Source organism: Garra rufa, chromosome 12 (assembly GCF_049309525.1).
Source record: "Garra rufa chromosome 12, GarRuf1.0, whole genome shotgun sequence".
In the NCBI taxonomy this organism is placed as follows: Eukaryota; Metazoa; Chordata; class Actinopteri; order Cypriniformes; family Cyprinidae; genus Garra; species Garra rufa.
The window spans coordinates 4331428-4351761 of record NC_133372.1 but is presented as its reverse complement, the minus strand read 5'-3'; the positions used below and the strand labels follow the sequence as shown (position 1 = coordinate 4351761).

Here is a 20334-nt window from a genome sequence, read left to right as displayed (position 1 = left end):
ACATAATTCAAAATTGTGAAAAATCTTGACCTGTAGAAATTTTAATTGGTATGCATTCGACTCTGCATGGGCCAAGAAATCAGAGGGAAAAATAATAATTTTAGCAAAAAGAAAAAGTTATTAGCAAAAACTAAATTTAACAACAAACAAAAGTGCAAATTTAGCCTATTGGTGGCACTACAGAGTTTGAGTTAGAGTCTCCGAATTTTCTATGTTTAATACTGAGGCTGTTCTTTATCTGTGTGCCAAATTTCAAGACTTTCAGGCAAACTCTTCTATAAGATTCATAATATTCACTAGACTACTATAAAATTTGAAATGGTCCATGCTCAAAATGGCTGACATTTGGTATCGGTATGCCACTCCGAATGTAGCCAACTGGTCAAACTAGCCAGAATTTATAAACAAAAATGTATTTTTTTTTTGACCAGTAGGTGGCCGTCGGGTCATGATTGGTATAACGTACCAAGTTTGGTCTGAATCCACTGAATCGTTGTGAAGATATATGTCCATATGTCCATTTTTGTGCGAATTTCGTCAAATTTGTTTGTTATGTCAAAAAGCTTTTGATGACCTTTTGCCAGCATTCTTTAAAGATGATTTGAGCCAATTTTGGTGAAAATTGAACTAACTGTCTAGGACGAATTTGAAAAAGGTTTTTAAAGATTTTTCCTTACAGTTCAAAAGTTATTAGCAGAAATATGAGTGCAAATTTGGTGGTGCTAGAGAGTTTGAGATAGAGAGTCCAAATTTACTATGGTTAATATTGAGACTGTCCTCTATCTGTGTGCCAAATTTCATAAATTTCCCGCAAAGTTTTATGGGCTGCTATAGACTCCCAGAGCAGTGCTTGGCTCCTAAATACTGTAGACGTTCTCCCTGTTTTCTCTCTTCTGACAACTACAATCAATTTCTTCATAATTTTTTTCTCTCTGCTGGACAGTAATATAAATGCTATTTTGGATTTTTCAATTTGCTACTGGAGCAAATGTATAGTGTCCATTTATCTAACTATGACAAAACACAGAAATGTGGAAAGGGTCCACAGCACTACACTTGAATATCTAAATGGCCTTTTTGCTCATGTGTGTAAGATGCTTGACTCCTGACGTAGAGTCTCGTGAGTGTTTGCATTGAGAGGAGCAGGATTACAATCCGACACACTCTCATTTCCCATCTCTCTTTATCAGATTCGGCCTCCTTGTCTGCTTATCACCCAGCCTGCATTGTAAACAGATTGTTGACTGATGTCCAGCATAGAATCACCTGCTTTGGCGAGGCTGGTGGTAATTACTCGTACACAATGACATGTTCCAGTGAGATTAAGGTTCCGTTGGAAGCAGTAGGTATTGAATCATGAGTGCTTTTCCTATTTGTTCATAGGCGTTCTGAAAAGGTCACGAATTGAAAAATTGTTTCATTAGCATTCGTTAATGGGAAAAGGCCTTCGCGCTAATGGCTGGAGAGCAAAGCTAATCTCAGGATCAAATAATGGACTGTATCCAAACAAATAAATTATGTGATTGTCTGCTAGCTGCGAGATGGATTGGCCGACCGGGAATAATTTGACAAATACAGAGCTGTTTGACGTTTGACGCAGGAAATGATTGTTGACAAGGGCCGACGATTGTAATCAAAACAAATCACCGTGCTGTCATGTTAATCATGTTTGTGTGTCCTAACCGGAGGGTTATGGGAATAATAACTGCGAGCCACTCTGTCTTCCTGTTTGTTTCCGTTTACTTTAAGACATAAAATGAAACCGGAGGCTCATTTGGAACTGAAATGTCACTTGTCGTTGCATTAGTTGGATTCCAGAAGTGAAATATCCATTCATTCTCTCTATAGAAATTTACCTACTATGAGCTCTGAGGTTGTTATATGATGATACATTGTATTTAATCGTGGAAAGAATTACACAACCTTTGCAATAAACGTCAAGCATGTGGTATTTTATACTTTCAATCAATGACTTATACAAGCGTTCAAAAGTTCAGGGATGGGTTTTCAAAGAAGTCTTTTTTGCTCAGCAAGGATGCATTTATTTGATTAAAAATTTCGTAAAATCAGTTATATTGTGAAATATATTTACAATTTAAAACAACTGTGAATATAATATAAAATGTAATATATTCCTGTGATGCGAAGCTGAATTTTTGACTAATATCTTTAGACTAATATCAGTGATTGAAAACAGTTGTGTTGCTTAAAGGATAACTATTGCCAAAATGCAACCTGGGCTGTTTTTTTACTGTAAGCGAGACAAACATATATCTAAAAGCATAATTATGACAAACGAGCCGTTTTTGAGATTGACTGTGATTTTGTTTTGTTTTCAATGGCCGGTGAATGGGAGTACTAGGGGCATAAATTTGAGCGCATCAAAATCAATATTTTTACAACACTAAGAAGGCTCGACACACCATGACACTTTGCTCGAAGTATCGCCTGGGTCTCTACACATGAACTCGAGCATTGAGAACATTGTTTGTGTACACAGAGTTTACTAAAAAGAAAGGTTTTGAACAACTCACTTTCACTGTTTGGGTTTCCGCTCGCAGCTGTCTTGCCAGTCGAATGCGAATGAATGGACTCCATAGGACGAAATATTAGGCTTATATGAGGCTCTTTTTACAACTAGAAGGTTAATATTGTTTTTCACTTGCGACAAAACAACGAATTAGCCGTGCATTTATATGGAAATATGCTTTAGGAGCTATCCATCCTCCCATTCGGAGATCGACACCTCTTGACTGGCAAGACGGCCGCGAGCGGAAACTTTCTTTTTGGTAAACTCTGTGTACACAAACAATGTTCTCAATGCTCGAGTTCATGTGTAGAGACCCAGGCGATACTTCAAGCAAAGTGTCATGGTGTGTCGAGCCTTCTTAGTGTTGTAAAAATATCGATTTTGATGTGGTCAAATTTATGCCCCTAGTATTCCCATTCATCGGCCATTGACCACAAAACGAAATCACGGTCAATCTCAAAAATGGCTCGTTTGTCATAATTATGCTTTTATATATATGTTTGACTCGTTTACAGTAAAAAAAACAGCCCAGGTTGCATTTTGGCAATAGTTATCCTTTAATACTTTTGTGAAAACCATGATACTTTTTTTCTCCCTGGACTCTTTAATGAAAAGAAAGTTCAAAACAACAGCAGTTATTTTACATAGAAATATTTTAAGACATTATAAATGTCTCTGCTGTTACTTTAAATTAAATTAACGATTACTTGCTGAATCAGAAGTATTAATTTCTTTAAAAAAGAAAAATCTTACACAGGCAATAATTTTGCATTGTACTGTCATTTCTGATTCAATCCCATTATTCCCTTCTTGTACTGTTGCCTTTTTTTTTAAATTTGTTCAAATACTTTCAAATGCGTTGAATCAAATGTTGCAATTCAATTCAACTGGGAGCTGGTTTGGTTCAAGCCTTAGAACTTTTTATTGAAGAATTTTCTGAAATCCCTATGGAGAGAATGAATGCGGAAAAAATCTTTTGGAAAAAAAAAAGGTGGACGCTCACTGTTGTGCTCTATTGTCTTTGTCAGTAAAAACACAGGTTGAAAAAAAATTCTATTCAGCAGGTGCCGCCGATTTTAATGTAGACAATCATCTTTGCAAAAAGCTCATTATGGTTTATTCTTCAAGCTTATTTGCCTCTTGTGTGTTTACAATGTTCTTTTTACCTGAACGAAGCTGTTTGATTCGTCCACTGCTGCTGTTAATGTCGACAGGCAGGAAGTCTTTGAACCAGGAGATCTCCGGGTCAGGGTTCCCGCTGGCGGCACAGAGCATGGTTGCAGTGCGCGTTCGCTCCACCACCTTCAGCTGCGGGCCCATGTCTATGGTGGGGAAGCCGTGAGGGATCTGGTCCTCTGGAAAGCACACAAAGAGAGAGGCGTCAGCACACATGATTGAACTGCATGATAAGCTGTGCTTTTTCAGTCAGGAAAAAGCGCCACGGCTCATTTTTTCTAGTACACAGCTCCTACAAATATTCATCTGCAGGACCACCCTGGGCGATCGAACTGTAGCGGCTGAAACGCGTGACTGTAAGACACAGAAGTGGAGTAGAGATCACGGTGTGAAATCCACTGCTAATGTAAATACGAGCGGGCCGAGGTGTGACTAATCCGCCTGTGGTGTTTCTGGTCATGGATATATGAGGGTGAGAGGGGTGATTTCCCTTTGGGTATAGTGACACCTCACAGAACGGCTGCCTCTGTCTGACCCACAGTTTCCTACAGCATTACTAAATTAGGCACCAAATGCTGCTGAAATGCAAAGGTAGAATTACATGTTATGTTCACATGCTTTTGTTGCACTATTGAAGGCATGGAAAGCTCTCACTCTCTCTGGCCCACGTTAACACCTTGTATAATCATGCATCTCAAATGCAGTCCATGCATTTTCATGACTATGTACTGTACATTACTTAATATGTTGTCAGTCATCAGAAAAATGGATTTGCTCATCCAAAAATGATCATGTTTTTCTTTCTTCTGTGCAACACAAAAGATAATATTTCAAAAAGTGCCTCTTCGTGTCTCTTTCTATGAAGGTCAGTGGGGTCCAATATTGTTGGGACCCAACATTTTTTTCTTTTGTGTTCAAATGAAGCAAGTGGTGGCCAAAATTGTTAGAACGCTTGTATTTCCACCAGCTAAAAATGGTTTTAAGTCAGTTATTCCTGTTTTGTTGTAGTGTGTCAGTAGGAAATATCAGTTTACATTTCCAAACTTTTATTTTGCTATTGATTATAATAATTTAGTGACAACAGCCAGTGCTCCACACAGAGATCTGATCTTACCAGCTTCCAGTCTGTCTAGGATGACATGAAGAAACAGAACAAACTGAGACAGACTAAATTGAGGTGCACCTAGGTAAAAAAGCTGCATTAAATGGAAAGGGTGGTCACACCAAATGTTGATTTAATTTTGTTAATAGAAGTTAACGGATAAAGAAAATCTATTTGTGACATTATTTTTGATAGGTTCCTCATTTAACAGCATTTTTACACATGTGCCTAAAACCTTTAACAGTACTGTAGCTTTGCAGGTAGGTTTCTTGAAGCATCTTTGAGACGTTGACACAGTTCTTCTGGATTTAGTCTGTCTCAGTTTGTGTTTTTTCATGTCATTCCAGACAGACTGGATAATGATGAGATCAGATCTCTGTGTGGAGCACGGACTGTTGCCAGACTTCTTGCGCAAACACAAATCAATTAATGGCAAAATGAATGTTTGGAAATGTAAACTCATATTTCCTACTGACACACTACAGCAAAAGACAGAAATAACTGACTTAATACCATTTTTAACTGGGGAAAATACAAGGGTTGTACTGTATGGTACTGTTGTTTGGATTGGCAAGTTTTTGTTTGTCTCTTCTGCTCACAGAGGCTGCATTTATTTGATCAAAATGCAGTAAAATTCTGAAATATTATTGCAATTTAAAATATCTGTTTTCTATGTGAATATGTGTTAAAATGCTATTTATTTCTGTGATCAAAGCTGGATTTTTAGCATCATTACTCTAGTCTTTAGTGTCACATGATCCTTCAGAAATCATTCTAATATTTTTGATCATTATCAATGTTGAAAACAGTTCAAAATGTTTGTGGAAACAGTGATTCATTTAATTTTTCAGGCTTCTTTGATGAATAGAATGTTTAAGAACAGCATTTATTTGAAATAGAACACAAAATGTAACATTTTGTAACATTATAAATGTTACATCAAAATAATAAAAAATCTAATTAACCCTAAGCTTATGGTAGTGTCTAAGTTTGTGGTTTTTCTATAAGCTGACTGAATGATCAGATCACAATGTGTCTTTATGACTCCATTTACACTTTTTGCACTGTCTACTTGTGATTCCAATTAATCGAGATGGATGTCATCAAAAGATGTGAACTTCTATGAGGTCTAAGAGGCAGAGAGCTCTTATTTTCTGATATGTGGTTGAGTGGAAAGTGAAGGGAACACTGCAGAACTTCACATAATGTGCTGTGAGTGTTTCTATGCATGTTGAAAATGGGAAATGAGGAGTGGATGAGCATAATCTGAGAGAAAACAGCGTCCAGCAGTCGCCACGCTCTCTCTGCTTGTGGATAATGGAGGATAAAACAACTTTATGCAAATCGACATCATTAAGAACAGCAGGTGCAGACAGGAAATACACGGGACTAAATGCTCTAACTGTTCTCTGTACGTACACTAATTGAGCTTTACCAACACACAAGGGCCGCACAATTATTAGAGATAACATCAAAAGTCTGATATGGCATAGTGTGGTTATTAAAAACCGTGTTTTAATGTGAAATCGATTTAATAAGGCTCCACAAAAGCTCGATCCTAGGAGACTTTGACTTTGATTTGTTTTACCATTTTATGCCACATTAAGTGAACAGGATCTGGGTTCTCTGTCATTTGATTCACTTTCGTAATCAAGTGTGAAAACTAATAAAAATGTGCAACACCAAAAAACAAACAAATATAGAGAGAAGAAAGAACTAAAGAAAAAGATTTGGCTGGGGGTATTGTGTTTTTGTCTGGCCTTTTCAGTATATGCAGGTAAATACTAATCTTTACTACACAGACTTAGATAGCGGCACAAATACAAATTTTGATGGATGGATGAATGGATAGATGGACAGAAAGAATAAAAGGTGGATGAATAGATGGACAGACAGACAGTCAGATAGAAAGAATAATAAATGATAGAATGATAGAACGATAGAAAGATAGATAGAATGATAGAACGATAGAACGATAGATAGATAGATAGATAGATAGATAGATAGATAGATAGATAGATAGATAGATAGATAGATAGATAGATGATAGATAGATAGATAGATAGATAGATAGATAGATAGATAGATAGATAGATAGATAGATGATAGATAGATAGATAGATAGATAGATAGATAGATAGATAGATAGATAGATAGATAGATGATAGATAGATAGATAGATAGATGATAGATAGATAGATAGAAAGATAGATAGATAGATAGATAGATAGATAGATAGATAGATAGATAGATAGATAGATAGATAGATAATAGATGATAGATAGATAGATAGATAGATAGATGATAGATAGATAGATAGATAGATAGATAGATAGATAGATAGATAGATGATAGATAGATAGATAGATAGATAGATAGATAGATAGATAGATAGATAGATAGATAGATAGATAGATAGATAGATAGATAGATAGATAGATGATAGATAGATAGATAGATAGATAGATAGATAGATAGATAGATAGATAGATAGATAGATAGATAGATAGATAGATAGTTAGATAGAAACAAACAAATACACATGCAAAATATAAAAGAGTAAAAAAGAAAGAACGAAAGAAAAAGATGATAGATAGATAGATAGATAGATAGATAGATAGATAGATAGATAGATAGATAGATAGATAGATAGATAGATAGATAGATAGATAGATAGATAGATAGATAGATAGATAGATAGATAGAAACAAAAACATGCAAAATAGAAGAGAAAAAAATAAAGAATGAAAGAAAAAGACGATAGATAGATGATAGATGATAGATAGATAGATAGATAGATAGATAGATAGATAGATAGATAGATAGATAGATAGATAGATAGATCTATCATACAATACACACATACAAAATAAAAAATGGTTTAGATCCAATGAATGAATGAATGAATGAATAAATAAATAAATAAATAGTGATCAAATCCCAATCATAAAAAATAAACAAATAAATCAAATTTTTCTCACATTCCATTGTGGCAGTGAAAGAGTTAAGCTCTGTTTATGGGTTTTCCACCGCAAAACACAATGATGAAACCAGACTCCTCTGTGGTTAAATTACGGTGTCACTGAAGCACTAAAGTTTCGTTTTCTCACAGGAAGGTTCTTTTATGCTACACTCCAGCTGGAGAGTTTCTCTGAGAGACAAAAGAAGGAGAATTTGGGAAAGCCTTCATAAAGAGCTTAGCATGAGCCCTGCAACGAGAGAATATGCCCAAATGAGGCGAAGGAGACTCCCTGGAGGGCCTGCGGTCTGTCTCTCGGTGTGTGAGAACGTGCACCAGAGGAACACCTCGTCCTGCTGGAGGAGCTGCCTTTGTTGCAGTGTTTGTTGTCTGTTGGGAAGGTGCATTGTAGGAAGACTAGGTACAAGGACTAGGGTCACAGCAGGGTCGCAATTATGCACCGCAGGCCTTTGTGTGACACACAGGTCTGGTAATAGACTCCAGTGGGAATAAACCAACACCAACTGGAGCCAGGTACACCTTCATGTTCTGAAGGAATCGTCCATTCCAGGTCACCGCCAAAGGGGAAGGAGGGTTTCAGACAGATACTATTGTGTGCTATTGTATCATGTTGGTGTAGTGGTTAAGAAAAAAAATCACACATGAGATCTCTAACATGTCAACTGTTTCTTCTTGCAAGCAATGAGACTAAATGAAGCAAATGAAGACTTTTGAATAGTATTCTGCTTTTGGTGCCGAAATCATTCAAAATTTAAATAAAGCTGAAATAAAATAAAACATAAATATTAGATAAAAACTTTCCAATAAACAAACAAACCAAAAATAAATATTAGAAATGCTGTTAGAAATGTTAAAACAATAAGATGAAGTACTAAAATGACTAAACAGGCTAAAACAAAGCTAAACAAATAGTAAAAAAGACATAAATGAAATCACAAAAAGCATATAACTTAAAGTGAAACTTAAAATAATTTTAAAATTAGAAATATTAGAAATTCTCTAGTAGAAATGGGTGATGTGATGAAACAATATCATTATTTTTTTTATATCATGATACAATTGTTTTTGCTACAAAGTTAAACCAAAAATATGTGATGTATTACATAACATGCCTACAATTTTATGATCATTTAAAAGTAAAAAAAAAAGACTTTTTAAACATAAAATACATGTTAATTATTAAACACATTTTATTTTTAATTTTATTTGTAATTTGAATAACATTATTGTCTACCCAAAATATAAAGAAATATTACCATTATTCAGCAAGGATGTGTTAAATTGATCAAAAGTGACAGTAAATACATTTATAATATTTCAAAGAAATTTAGTTTTTTAAATTTTTATTAATTAAGAACCCTGAAAAATGTATCCCTTTTTATTAAAGGAGCACAACTGTTTTTAACATTTTTTCATTAATTGAAATAAAGCTGAAATTAAATAAAATATAAATATAAGATGAGAAATTTGAACTTTTCAATAAAAAAATAAATATTAGAAATGCTATGTTAGAAATGTTAAAATAATAAGATGAAGTACTAAAATGACTAGACAGACTAAAATAAAAATAAAATACTAAATACTAAAATAACATTGATAACCAAAAATCTGAGATCTCAACATGAGCTCAAACATTTCTGATCATATTCTCCCTCAAACAAATGATCATAAATATGACAGAACTATTTTAGGCAACATCAACACACTTATTTAAAACACATTTTTCCTTAGAACTTCATTAATGATTTTCGAACTAAATCGAGAACAAATAAAGCTTCTGTGTCTTACATTTTTAATAAAATTGAGTGGTGTTTTTTATGCAAAACCCAATGCTACAATGCCAGGGCATTCTGGGCGGTTGCCAGGTCCTCGCTCAGGTGTCCTCAGAGTTGTTTAGTTCATAGTTATGAGGTTGCTAAGGTGTTGTGGGTGGATATTTAATGCCCCAATTCACCGCCCCGAATCTCTGATATCCTGGTCCCCTAGATAAGGCTCGGGTCCCTCCTTCAGTGTCAATCTGTGTTTTTTTTTTTTTGCCTGCTTTAGCAGGCAACACTAAAAATAAAGAAGTTCCATGCCCTGCAGCAATGCAAATGCACAGACTGTGCCAACAACATCGTCCAAAGTGCTCTAAAAACTAAACACATTGAAGAAGCTGGGCTTTGAATCTGGCTTTCACACGTCAGTTTGAGTTTATCCAGTGGCATAAACTCCACACGGAAAGGTCGCTAAACGTCACGCTCTCAGGAGACTTTTCGTATCCAACCCGAACACTTGTTTCAAGAGCTTTGTTGCATCTGACGGCTGAAGAAAACATGTCATACCTCCGTTTGTGCACTAGAAAGAAAGAATAATAAAGGAAAGCCCTTGAAACTCAATCACCCTTATTAATTCCCACAAATAACACAAATAGCCACGCCGGCGCATTTTTGACCAGCTCAGAGCGATGACGCCAGCACGCATGATACCGCTGATTTTCCCACAGTAATTTAACACTGAGATATTTAATTAAAGCATGCACGGAGCTGGAAACAGAATTCAGACTGGCTCACCTCTGACAAATTAGTCAAGGGGAAATATTACGGCGTATTACGTGACCCAAGATTATTCGCTGGAATTTGTGAAATTGCGGATTATTCCCTCCACCCCTGTAATCCCTGAGTGCTGGAATCACACGGAACTGACAGACCGTCAGTCAGAGAGAATTAGCCGCGGAGACGACGCCGTCCCGACACGCCTCGCTCGCAAACCGTCGCCCGCTCGTGGAAGCTTATTGCCAGGGCAACTCCCAAGAAAACACATCAGAGGGAACAGGGGTGACCCGTCTACACCCGCTGGAGGAAATCAAATGAAAGACAACATTCTCCCTGTCTGTTCCATCCCTGTCTTACCTGATAACTTCATCACCTCGGGGAGATTATCAAAAACAGCCAGACTCAACATATTACGCTCTGTAAAACAGACGATGAGTAGTGTCAGTACATATCGCCGTTGCCAAGTGCAAACACACGACTGCGCTGCATGTTAGTCTCTTTTTTAAGAGCTAAACTGACAACTGAGAATCCAGCCACCTTGTTGTTTAGACAGATTGCAGAGTAAATAAATAATAATAAATAGTCCAAAATTACCATTAAGCCTGAAGCCATTTCAAAAAACTTTTTTAGTAGAAGACAACAACTACTACACTTGCTTTGAAGAAGCCAGACACCAATAGACTGAGCTTAAATCATATTTTACAGTCTCTATTAGAAATGTGTGGCACGACCAAATAATATAATCGATTTTTAATCGCGACACAGTTATTTTTGCTAAAGAGTCAAGTCAAAAATGTTCTATGTATTACAAAACATGCCTACAATTTAATAATAATCATTTAAAATATAATAAAAAATGTATTTTAAAGATAAAACGTTATTACTGAGTAAAAGACATGTTAAATTATCAATATATTTTATTTAAAATTTGTATGTTATCTGTATTTCGAATAACGTAATTATACTGTCTATGCAAATTATTACTTTTTTTTAAAGAAATTGATATTTAGAAAGGATGAGTTAAATAAAACAGTATGCTTATAATGTTACAAAAGATTTCTATTTCAAAGAAATTCTGTTATTTTAAACTTTCTGTTCTAATCCTGAAAAATATGTATTAGTCTTTTTTTAATGAAAAAGCAAGACTGTTTTTAACAGAAAATTATCGTATTCGAATGATTTCTGAAGGATAATGTGACACTCAAGACTGGAATAATGATGCTGAAAATTCAGCTTTGCGTCACAGGGATAAATTACATTTTATGACATATTTATATAAATTACATTTTATAAGTAAAAAAAAAAAAAGTTTTTAATTATAATGATATTTCACATTTTTTTCAGTATTTTCAATCAAATAAATGTAGCCTGGGTAAGCATTACAGACTTTCTCTACAAAATACTGTTCGTAGCAGATTCTCTTGCGCCCTAAATAGTGTCAAACACCTAGACTTGATAAAATAATGATTTTTTTATCATGATAGTTATTTTTGCTATAAAGTCAAACCATGTATTATTTTATGTATTACATAACATGCCTACAATTTTGTGATAATCATTTAAATTGATAATAAAAAAAGATATTATAAAGATAAAATACACATTAATTAATAAATATATTTTATTTTTAATTTTATTTGTGATTTAAATAACATTATTAAACTGTCTACATAAAATATTAGATATTTTTTAAAGAAATTATTACCTTTATTTAGCAAGGTTATGTTAAATTGATCAAAAGTGACAGTTATAATGCTACAAAGGATTTCTATTTCAAAGACATGCTGTTTTTTAAACTTTCAATTCTTCAAAGAACATTCTTCAAATGTTTTTTTTTTTTTGAGCAGCACAACTGTTTTTAACATTGATAATAATCAGAAATGTTTCTTGAGCAGCAAATCAGCACATTAAAATGATTTCTGAAGGATCATGTGACATTGAAGAATGGACTAATATTGTTGAAAATTCAGCTTTGAGTCAGAGGAATAAATAAAATTTTACGACATATTAAAATAGCACAGAGTTATTTTCAATTGCAATAATAAGTCACATTTTTTTCCAGTATTTTCAATCAAATAAATGCAGCTTGGTTAAGTATTAGACACTTTACTCAGAAACATAAATCCTACCAACCCCAAACTTTTGAACAACTTTGTGTAGCAGATTCTCTTCCACCCTAAATAGTGTCAAACCGGCCAGACTCAGACTGTATAAAATGCAGACAGCAATCTGTCGCGCTACCCAGAATGCCATTGCATTGCGGGTCAGGTGTGTTGACTGAAGCATAATGAAGTGGCCCATTCAGTCGGACATGTGTCACAATGACCTGTCCGCCCAGCTCAGGAGTGTGTGTGTGTGTGTGTGTGTGTGTGTGTGTGTGTGTGTGTGTGTGTGTGTGTGTGTGTGTGTGTGTGTGTGTGTGTGTGTGTGTGTGTGTGTGTGTGCGTGTGTGCGCCGGGACGGGAAGAGACGCCTCCACACTGGGGCTTTTTGTTCTCGGCGTGTTACTGTGACGAGCTCTTTGGCTCAGTGTACCTGCTGGATTCTCAGACGTTTCTGGAGGCGAATGAAAAAAAGAGTCGCATTCACCTGTAACGCAGACAGACAGAGGGAAGGATTTGCTCAGGGGAAGACAGAAGGATCTTTATGGCTTGCGAGTGTCGGTGAGAGTGTCTCATGCTGCCGGGCTCTGCTGAATTTAAAAGATGTGAGACAATGTGACATTAGGCCCTGAGGATATTGTCTAATGTTTCTAGGTTGTGAATTCCTGGGATAAACGCTGCACGGAGTCAAACTATGCACCCAACAAATCATTGTAATTTTAACGGAACAAGACAGTAAAAATGGTAAAAACATGTTTTCGGGTTGGTTGATGGTAAGTTCCCTTACTATATTTAGATCTACAGAGACACTTGATGTCATTTTACAGCAAAATGCCATTAACTGTACAAATTTAAGAAGTGATGTTTAAAGGCACAATATGTAAGTTACTGCTGCTGGAGGGCGCATATTCAAAACAAACAAAGAAACAAAGGCATAGTTTGATGACGCCTTGATTCAATGTGGAATCATGGGAGCTGTAGTCTTCATCCCCACAACCAATGCAATCCAATAGGATTCGGTTAGAAATCATGTCCATGGATAAGCTAACGTATTAAAGACTTATTAAGGTCACTGTAGTATGAAGCCGGTTGGGGCTGAAAGTCATGGAAGTGAAACAAAGACGCTGGAGCGATTGCTAATAAAGGATGAGCACGACACATGGCTCAAAAGCAGCAGAGCTTTTATATGCCACAGTCAATGACACGGTCTGTTACACTAGTTAAAATTGCTTATATCTCTGGATTTAAACATTCTTCTTAACATTTGGGATAATGTAAGTACACAAGTCAGCAAAATATATAACACTGTTATAGTGTTTTTGAATATTTTAATAAAAAAGTTCCTGCCTTTAAATTTTAAATTTACATTAATTTTAAATAAAAAATTTCAAATCCTTTTAAAAAATTCATTTTATATTTAAAAAAGTGCAATTAAAATTCTGATTATATTTGATGATTTTTAATTAAAGTAGTGATGTTTCTTATCAGTTATGTATATTAGGGTTTATTCAATGTCTTATGTTGTTAAATGAGTGTTTATTGTGTTATTTAAGTGTCATGTGTGTTACATATTTGTGTTGGGCAAAGTTACTATTAAAAGTAATGCATTACAATATTGAGTTACTAATTACGTTACTTTTAATGTGTTACATTACTTTTGTGTTACTTTTTAAATATGGACAGTGTTTGCTTGTTTGTTTTTAATATAAAAATATTATGTAAAAGCCATTTCACACCAAAAGCCAAAAAAAAAAAAAAAAAAAATCACGTTTGTAAAGTAGACCGCAGAAGAAGAAAATTCAACACTCTTCAGCAATAAAAAAAAAAGAAATTTAATGAAATATGTTTGTTTGTTTGTTTGTTTGTTTGCTGTAAGTGGAGGTTACACCTGTAACATCTAAAATGTTGTTACTATTTTTTAGGATAAACTTCTGTTTTTTTATTTGTATTTTTAATTTTATTTGTTTTTTTTTTTTTTACTGCAAATGTCACAGATTTTGTTTTTACAGCATGGAACGAAACGACTAGGAGGTTATAAACAATTATGGTTTTTTATTGTCTTTTAGAGCTGCTTTACAGCATAATCCGAATGTGTCACCATAGTTGAGTTTCCATAATTGATTCTGTTATTTTCCTGTTTATCACTGTGAAACTCCTTTGACACACTTGTATTGTATGAAGCACTACAGATATAAAAGTAACTTTCCTTGGTATTTAAATAAAACACATATGAGAACTCCATTATGTCACCTGAGCAATGAACGAGCAAGATCTGTTGCTCCAGACTCATTTGAACAGATTATCAGCTGTGAGTTGGAACTACAGCATTGAATTCCACACCCACAATGCAATTCAGCAGCAAAGAGTCTGTCTCCTCACTCAATCACACATGCACACGTTCTCTCAGTCTGGACTAGCAGGTGGTCCTGCAGATCGTTTACAGCTTTGGGAGTTTTGCTTCAGACATGCAACAATGCTGGTGCACATAAGCATGAATACACTTGCTAATCCCACAGTACTTGACTTATTCGCACGCACACCAAAATTAACAAATAAGCCAAATTGGTTACAGTTCTGTGGCATGTAGATGAATAATAAGAATGACAGATCTGATGTGACAGTTAGTCTTAATGATCAAACTATTTTTTAGACACTGTAGTCAATGTCCAGCATATGTACAGTACAGCAAGAGACCAAGAAATGTAAGAAAGTAACTGTGTTTGTTGAAAGAGCTGTATTTACATATTCATGCCTATGCTGCATCTGCATCTGAATCATCATTCAATATGTAGTTACTTCAGTATGACGTCTCATGAGAGTGTAAATGAGTTTAGACACAGCTGCAGAAATTTAATATGAATATTCATACTATGAACAGATTTTGACAGATTTTAATAGGATTTTAAATCACGCTGGGAAGTAAAAGGTGTGAATGACTTCATCAATCTCTTAAAAAATTAAAGCAAAATATACGTGGAATATTTCCTACATTACTCCACCAAAACAAAGGTACAATGAAAATAACCACAATGTGTTGATTTTTTTGACAGATGCTTTTTTAAATGAGAAGCTGAAACAGGCCAATTAGCACATCGACGATGATGTGATGTTTTAATGCCATAACATTGTCACAAATATGAAGGGAAAATAAAATAAACAATTGCTCTGACATTAAACAGATGTAAGAAATTACTGCACTGATAAAAAAAAAAATAATAATAAAAAAAAAATAAATAAATAAATAAATACTGTTCTCTAAATAAAAAGCAAGTCCAAGAAAAATGTTCTAATTATTATTAAAACTAAAATGTAACTCTTTAATGTTTGCTGCTGCTGTTGTTTTATAAAAAATCAGGATAATTCTTTACCTGTGGTATAAATAAATGAAAAAAAAAAAAAAACTTTAATGCAAGGGTTATAAAACTAAAACTTAAAACATTAAAAACATTTTTGTTACTCAAAAAAAAAACAAACTGAAATGCAACATTTCAGTTTGACTTCATATTAAAATAACTAAAAATAAAACTAATATAAAATAAATAAAAAAGAAGACAAAAACAAAAAAATGACCAAAAATGTAGAGAAAATGAAAGTACAAAAAACGAAATCAACATAAATTCAAACCATAATAGCATCTCAGCAATACTAAAACAATATTATAAAGCACAGCCTTTCATGACTTCAGTTTTGTTATATACTTTAATGCAAGGGTTATAAAACTGAAACAAAAAAAAAAAAAAAAAAAACATTTGTTACTGTTATATTTTTTTTCATCTAGTTGCAATGCAGCATTTCAGTTTGACTTCATATTAAAATAACTAAAAATAAAACTCATATAAAATAAATAAAAAAGAAGACAAAAACAAAAAAATGACCAAAAATGTAGAGAAAATGAAAGTACAAAAAACGAAATCAACATAAATTCAAACCATAATAGCATCTCAGCAATACTAAAACAATATTATAAAGCACAGCCTTTCATGACTTCAGTTTTGTTATATACTTTAATGCAAGGGTTATAAAACTGAAACAAAAAAAATAAATAAATAAAACATTTGTTACTGTTATATTTTTTTTCATCTAGTTGCAATGCAGCATTTCAGTTTGACTTCATATTAAAATAACTAAAAATAAAACTCATATAAAATAAATAAAAAAGAAGACAACAACAAAAAAATTACCAAAAATGTAGTGAAAATGCGAACAATATTATAAAGCACAGCCTTTCATGACTTCAGTTTCGTTATATAAACTTGCACAGCACTTTATCGCATTATCCAAGTGAAGCTAAATCTGCATTGTAAGTCTTTAGACCACCATGCAAAGCTTTTATAGAGTTTAACAGCTGGACCCCGAACAGGAGCAATATTAAACGGTGGAGATTTCATTTCTTCAGGGAGGAAAAACCTCCTGCCCCTTGTTAAATAATACTGCTATCGTCCCTAAGCAGAGTTTCTCGGGTAGGACATGCATGCCTCATCAAGGACCCGATCCTCGCCCGACCGGACCCGGGACGAGATCGCATCCTCCAGCTACTGCTGTTTTAATTAACACTACATGAACTCCTCTCCACCTGGGAGGAAGAGACCGACCAAAACAAACAGAACACACCTCTCTCCTCCCCTCGTTCGGCTGACATTTCCTCACGCAGCCTCTCATCTCCTCTTTAATCAAGGAGCAGTCATGATCCCCCTTGGGGAAATTGAATGCTTTTAATAAAATCTTCCTCCTGGCAGATAAAAAACAGATTGCATGGGGATGAGCCGATGAGAGGAGAGGAAACAGAGGTGAGGGGGGTAAGTAGGGATTCAGGAGAAGGACAGAGCTGGGATATATTAAATGGAGTGAGGTCTCACACCTGTCTGTAATCAACCACCACTGTGTGGACTCAAGGAACCAGTGTTTCATGCACTCAGTCTACAGCACCAAGAAGAGTTTGCATTTATCTAATGTGATTATATAAAAATATTCTGCAATATATTACGAGAATAAACAGACCACATCTTGGATGCAAAAAGAAACATACAGCGTGATCAGTGATCAGTGATTCTAAAAGCAAATTCAGCACCAGTAAACAGAAAAAAAAAGATACTGAAATGTGCCAGGGTTTAATTAAAATGGAAACTAAAATCATAAAGTATAAAATAATAAATAAAATAAAATAAAATAAAATATAAAACAAAACAAAACAAAACAAAATATATTTGTAGCAATAGCCAAAAATACATTGTATGGGTCAAAATTTGTCTTTTATGCCAAAAATCATTAGGATATTATGTAAAGATCATGTTCTATGAAGATATTTAGTACATTTCCTACTGTAAATATATCAAAATGTAATTTCTGATTAGTAATATGCATTGCTAAGTGCTTTATTTGGACAACTTTAAAGGTAATTTTCTCAATATTTAGAATTTTTTGCAATCTCAGATTTCAGATTTTCAAATAATTGTATCTTGACCAAATATTGTCCTAACAAGCCATGCTGTACATCAATGGAAAGATTTATTCAGCTTTTCAGCTTTAATAAAAAAAAAAATTGCGGTCCAGGGTCACATATAATAAAACAACTTAACTAAAATTAAAATGAAAACAGAAAACAAAAATAAACCTCATTCAAAATATTAACAAAACCATACTAAAACAAAACAATACAACACTTGCATTAGCTTTGGGATATCTGATTCATTTTAGTGAATCAGTATGGTTCAATAAACTGGTTCAAAGCACAAATGAACAGGCTGATTTGTGAGAATAATCAAGATTTCCCCAAAGCAAGACTTCGTATTGTGTACTGTCTATTATTTATAAGTGAAATAAGTTTACTAGCAATTTAATAAATACTACATCTTTTTTTTCACAGTGTATATAACTTCAAAATCAAAAACATGGTAATAAGCCATTACTCTTTTCTGTATTTTTTAATCAAATAAATAGAACTTTGATGAACATAAGAGACTTTTTTTAAAAACATTAAAAATCTTACTGATGCCAAACTTTAGAGCGACAGTCTATATAATAAAAGAAGACAACAACAACTACCTCTTCAGTTAAAAGTGAAATTGGAAATCAGTGGTGAAAAGCAAGGTTTTAACCTTTTTTGCATGCCAATCTAGCATTTTAATATGCTTAAAGACAAACCATGTGCTAATTCATCAGTCAACGCCATTTATACACCATCAGTCACCAACTTATAGGAGAAGTTCGCTTCCAGAATAAAATTCTCCCGATAATTTACTAACCCCCAAGTCAACCAAGATGTTCACGTCTTTCTTCAGTCAAAAAGAAATGAAGGTTTTTGAGGAAAACAATTAAAAACATGGTAATAAATTCTCTTTTTTTTTTAAATGATGACAAAATGGTGATTCATTTTTCAAAATCAACATAAAAAGGTTCAAATTAATAATTAGTCTGTGAATCATCATTAGTTTGCATATGCTCATGTGGAGAAGAGATTCAAATTGTTCACCACTTTTAAGGATTAGGCATGTACAAACCCCTCAGGAGGACCTGAAGGAAACCTTTTCCACCCTGAGCGGAGCAGAAGCTCGCTGTCTTCCATCTAACAGCAGATCATAAAGTGTCTTTGACAGTGATGTAGGCGTCTGGAGAGAGTGATGTCAGAGGGCGTGGCCTCGTCTTGCTCTTCTCGCACCCGCAAATTGCTTCTGTCAATCCTGCCGCCATCGACGCGGTGACCTTCTTTCCATTTCATCAAGGATAATTAGTTGGCAGAATTTATTTGCATTGTTAATTCCTTCCCCTCAACTATCAGTCTCACACATAAACACTCATGCACACCACACATGCTCACACACACACACACACACACACACACACACACGGTATCTCAGTAACTAATAAGCCTTTAATAGCTGCTGTTTGAAGCTGGCTCTTTGAAGCATCTTCCCAGGAGCTTTGCAGAAGTCAGCAGACTCCTTGGTGCTGTTTGCGACTCTGGGAATCAGAGTCTCAGCACTGGAGGAACAGAGATAGCGTTTGTCTGTCAATATTCCCATGATTTTATTATACACTGTATTTCATCATTGGGGACTTCTTACAAACTTATTACAAAATTCTTATTTTTTAATAAAGGTCCACTGACAGGAGGTGCTTAACCTTCGGAAAACCTTTGGAGATTATCAGTCTCTTTTTCTAGCAAAGAATATTAAATAAACATTCAATTTACATGAACAATTCATAAAATTACAAAAACGTCATAACGGGTACATACAGTACAAAAAAAAGTACAAAAGCTATTATAAAAAAGCTATTATGAGAGCTTTTCAAACTTGTAGCAACTGTTCATGCTGTTAAATAATAGTTTATCAACTTTTTAATAGTTAACATGACAAAAAAAGAAGTCTTGTGTCATTAAAGTGTACAAAGTTTTAGTTTCAGAGCCCTGCAGTTTGAAATGCTGTACTTCCTCTTAAATTCTTATAAACAATTTCTGTCATTTTTGTCTTATATTATGCATGCCATCTTTTATGATATCATATTAAATGAGAGACTACATAGAAAACTGTACAAAAAAGTGCTGAACATTAAAGTGAACTACTAAAACCTTTTGTTTTGCTAAAGAAACTACTCAAAAACTGTACTATTCAATACTATATACCTATCTATTTAATACACTGCCACTGGCATTTGGGATCAGTAAGATTTTTAATGCTTTTTAAAAGAGACATGTCTGCTCATCAAGGCTGTGTTTATTTGAATAAAAATACAGAAAAGAAACTGTAACATTGTGAAATGTTAATGCTATTTAAAATAGTGGTTTTCTATTTTAATATACTTTAAAATATAATTTATTCCTGTGATGCAAAGCTGAATTTTCAGCATAAATACTGCAGTATTCAGTGTCACATGATCCTTCAGAAATCATTCTAATATGCTGATTTATTTTC

General features: G+C 34.1%; 1 protein-coding gene across 1 annotated transcript in view; it reads right to left on the bottom strand.

Moving 5' to 3' along the window:
* The window catches only part of ptprfa (protein tyrosine phosphatase receptor type Fa), a 228632-nt gene that overhangs the window by 112930 nt on the left and 95368 nt on the right, over window positions 1-20334 (bottom strand). Inside the window, exon 5 of the mRNA XM_073851773.1 lies at window positions 3697-3885. Coding sequence (XP_073707874.1) covers window positions 3697-3885 — 189 coding nt within the window. The remainder of the gene's footprint in view (window positions 1-3696; window positions 3886-20334) is intronic.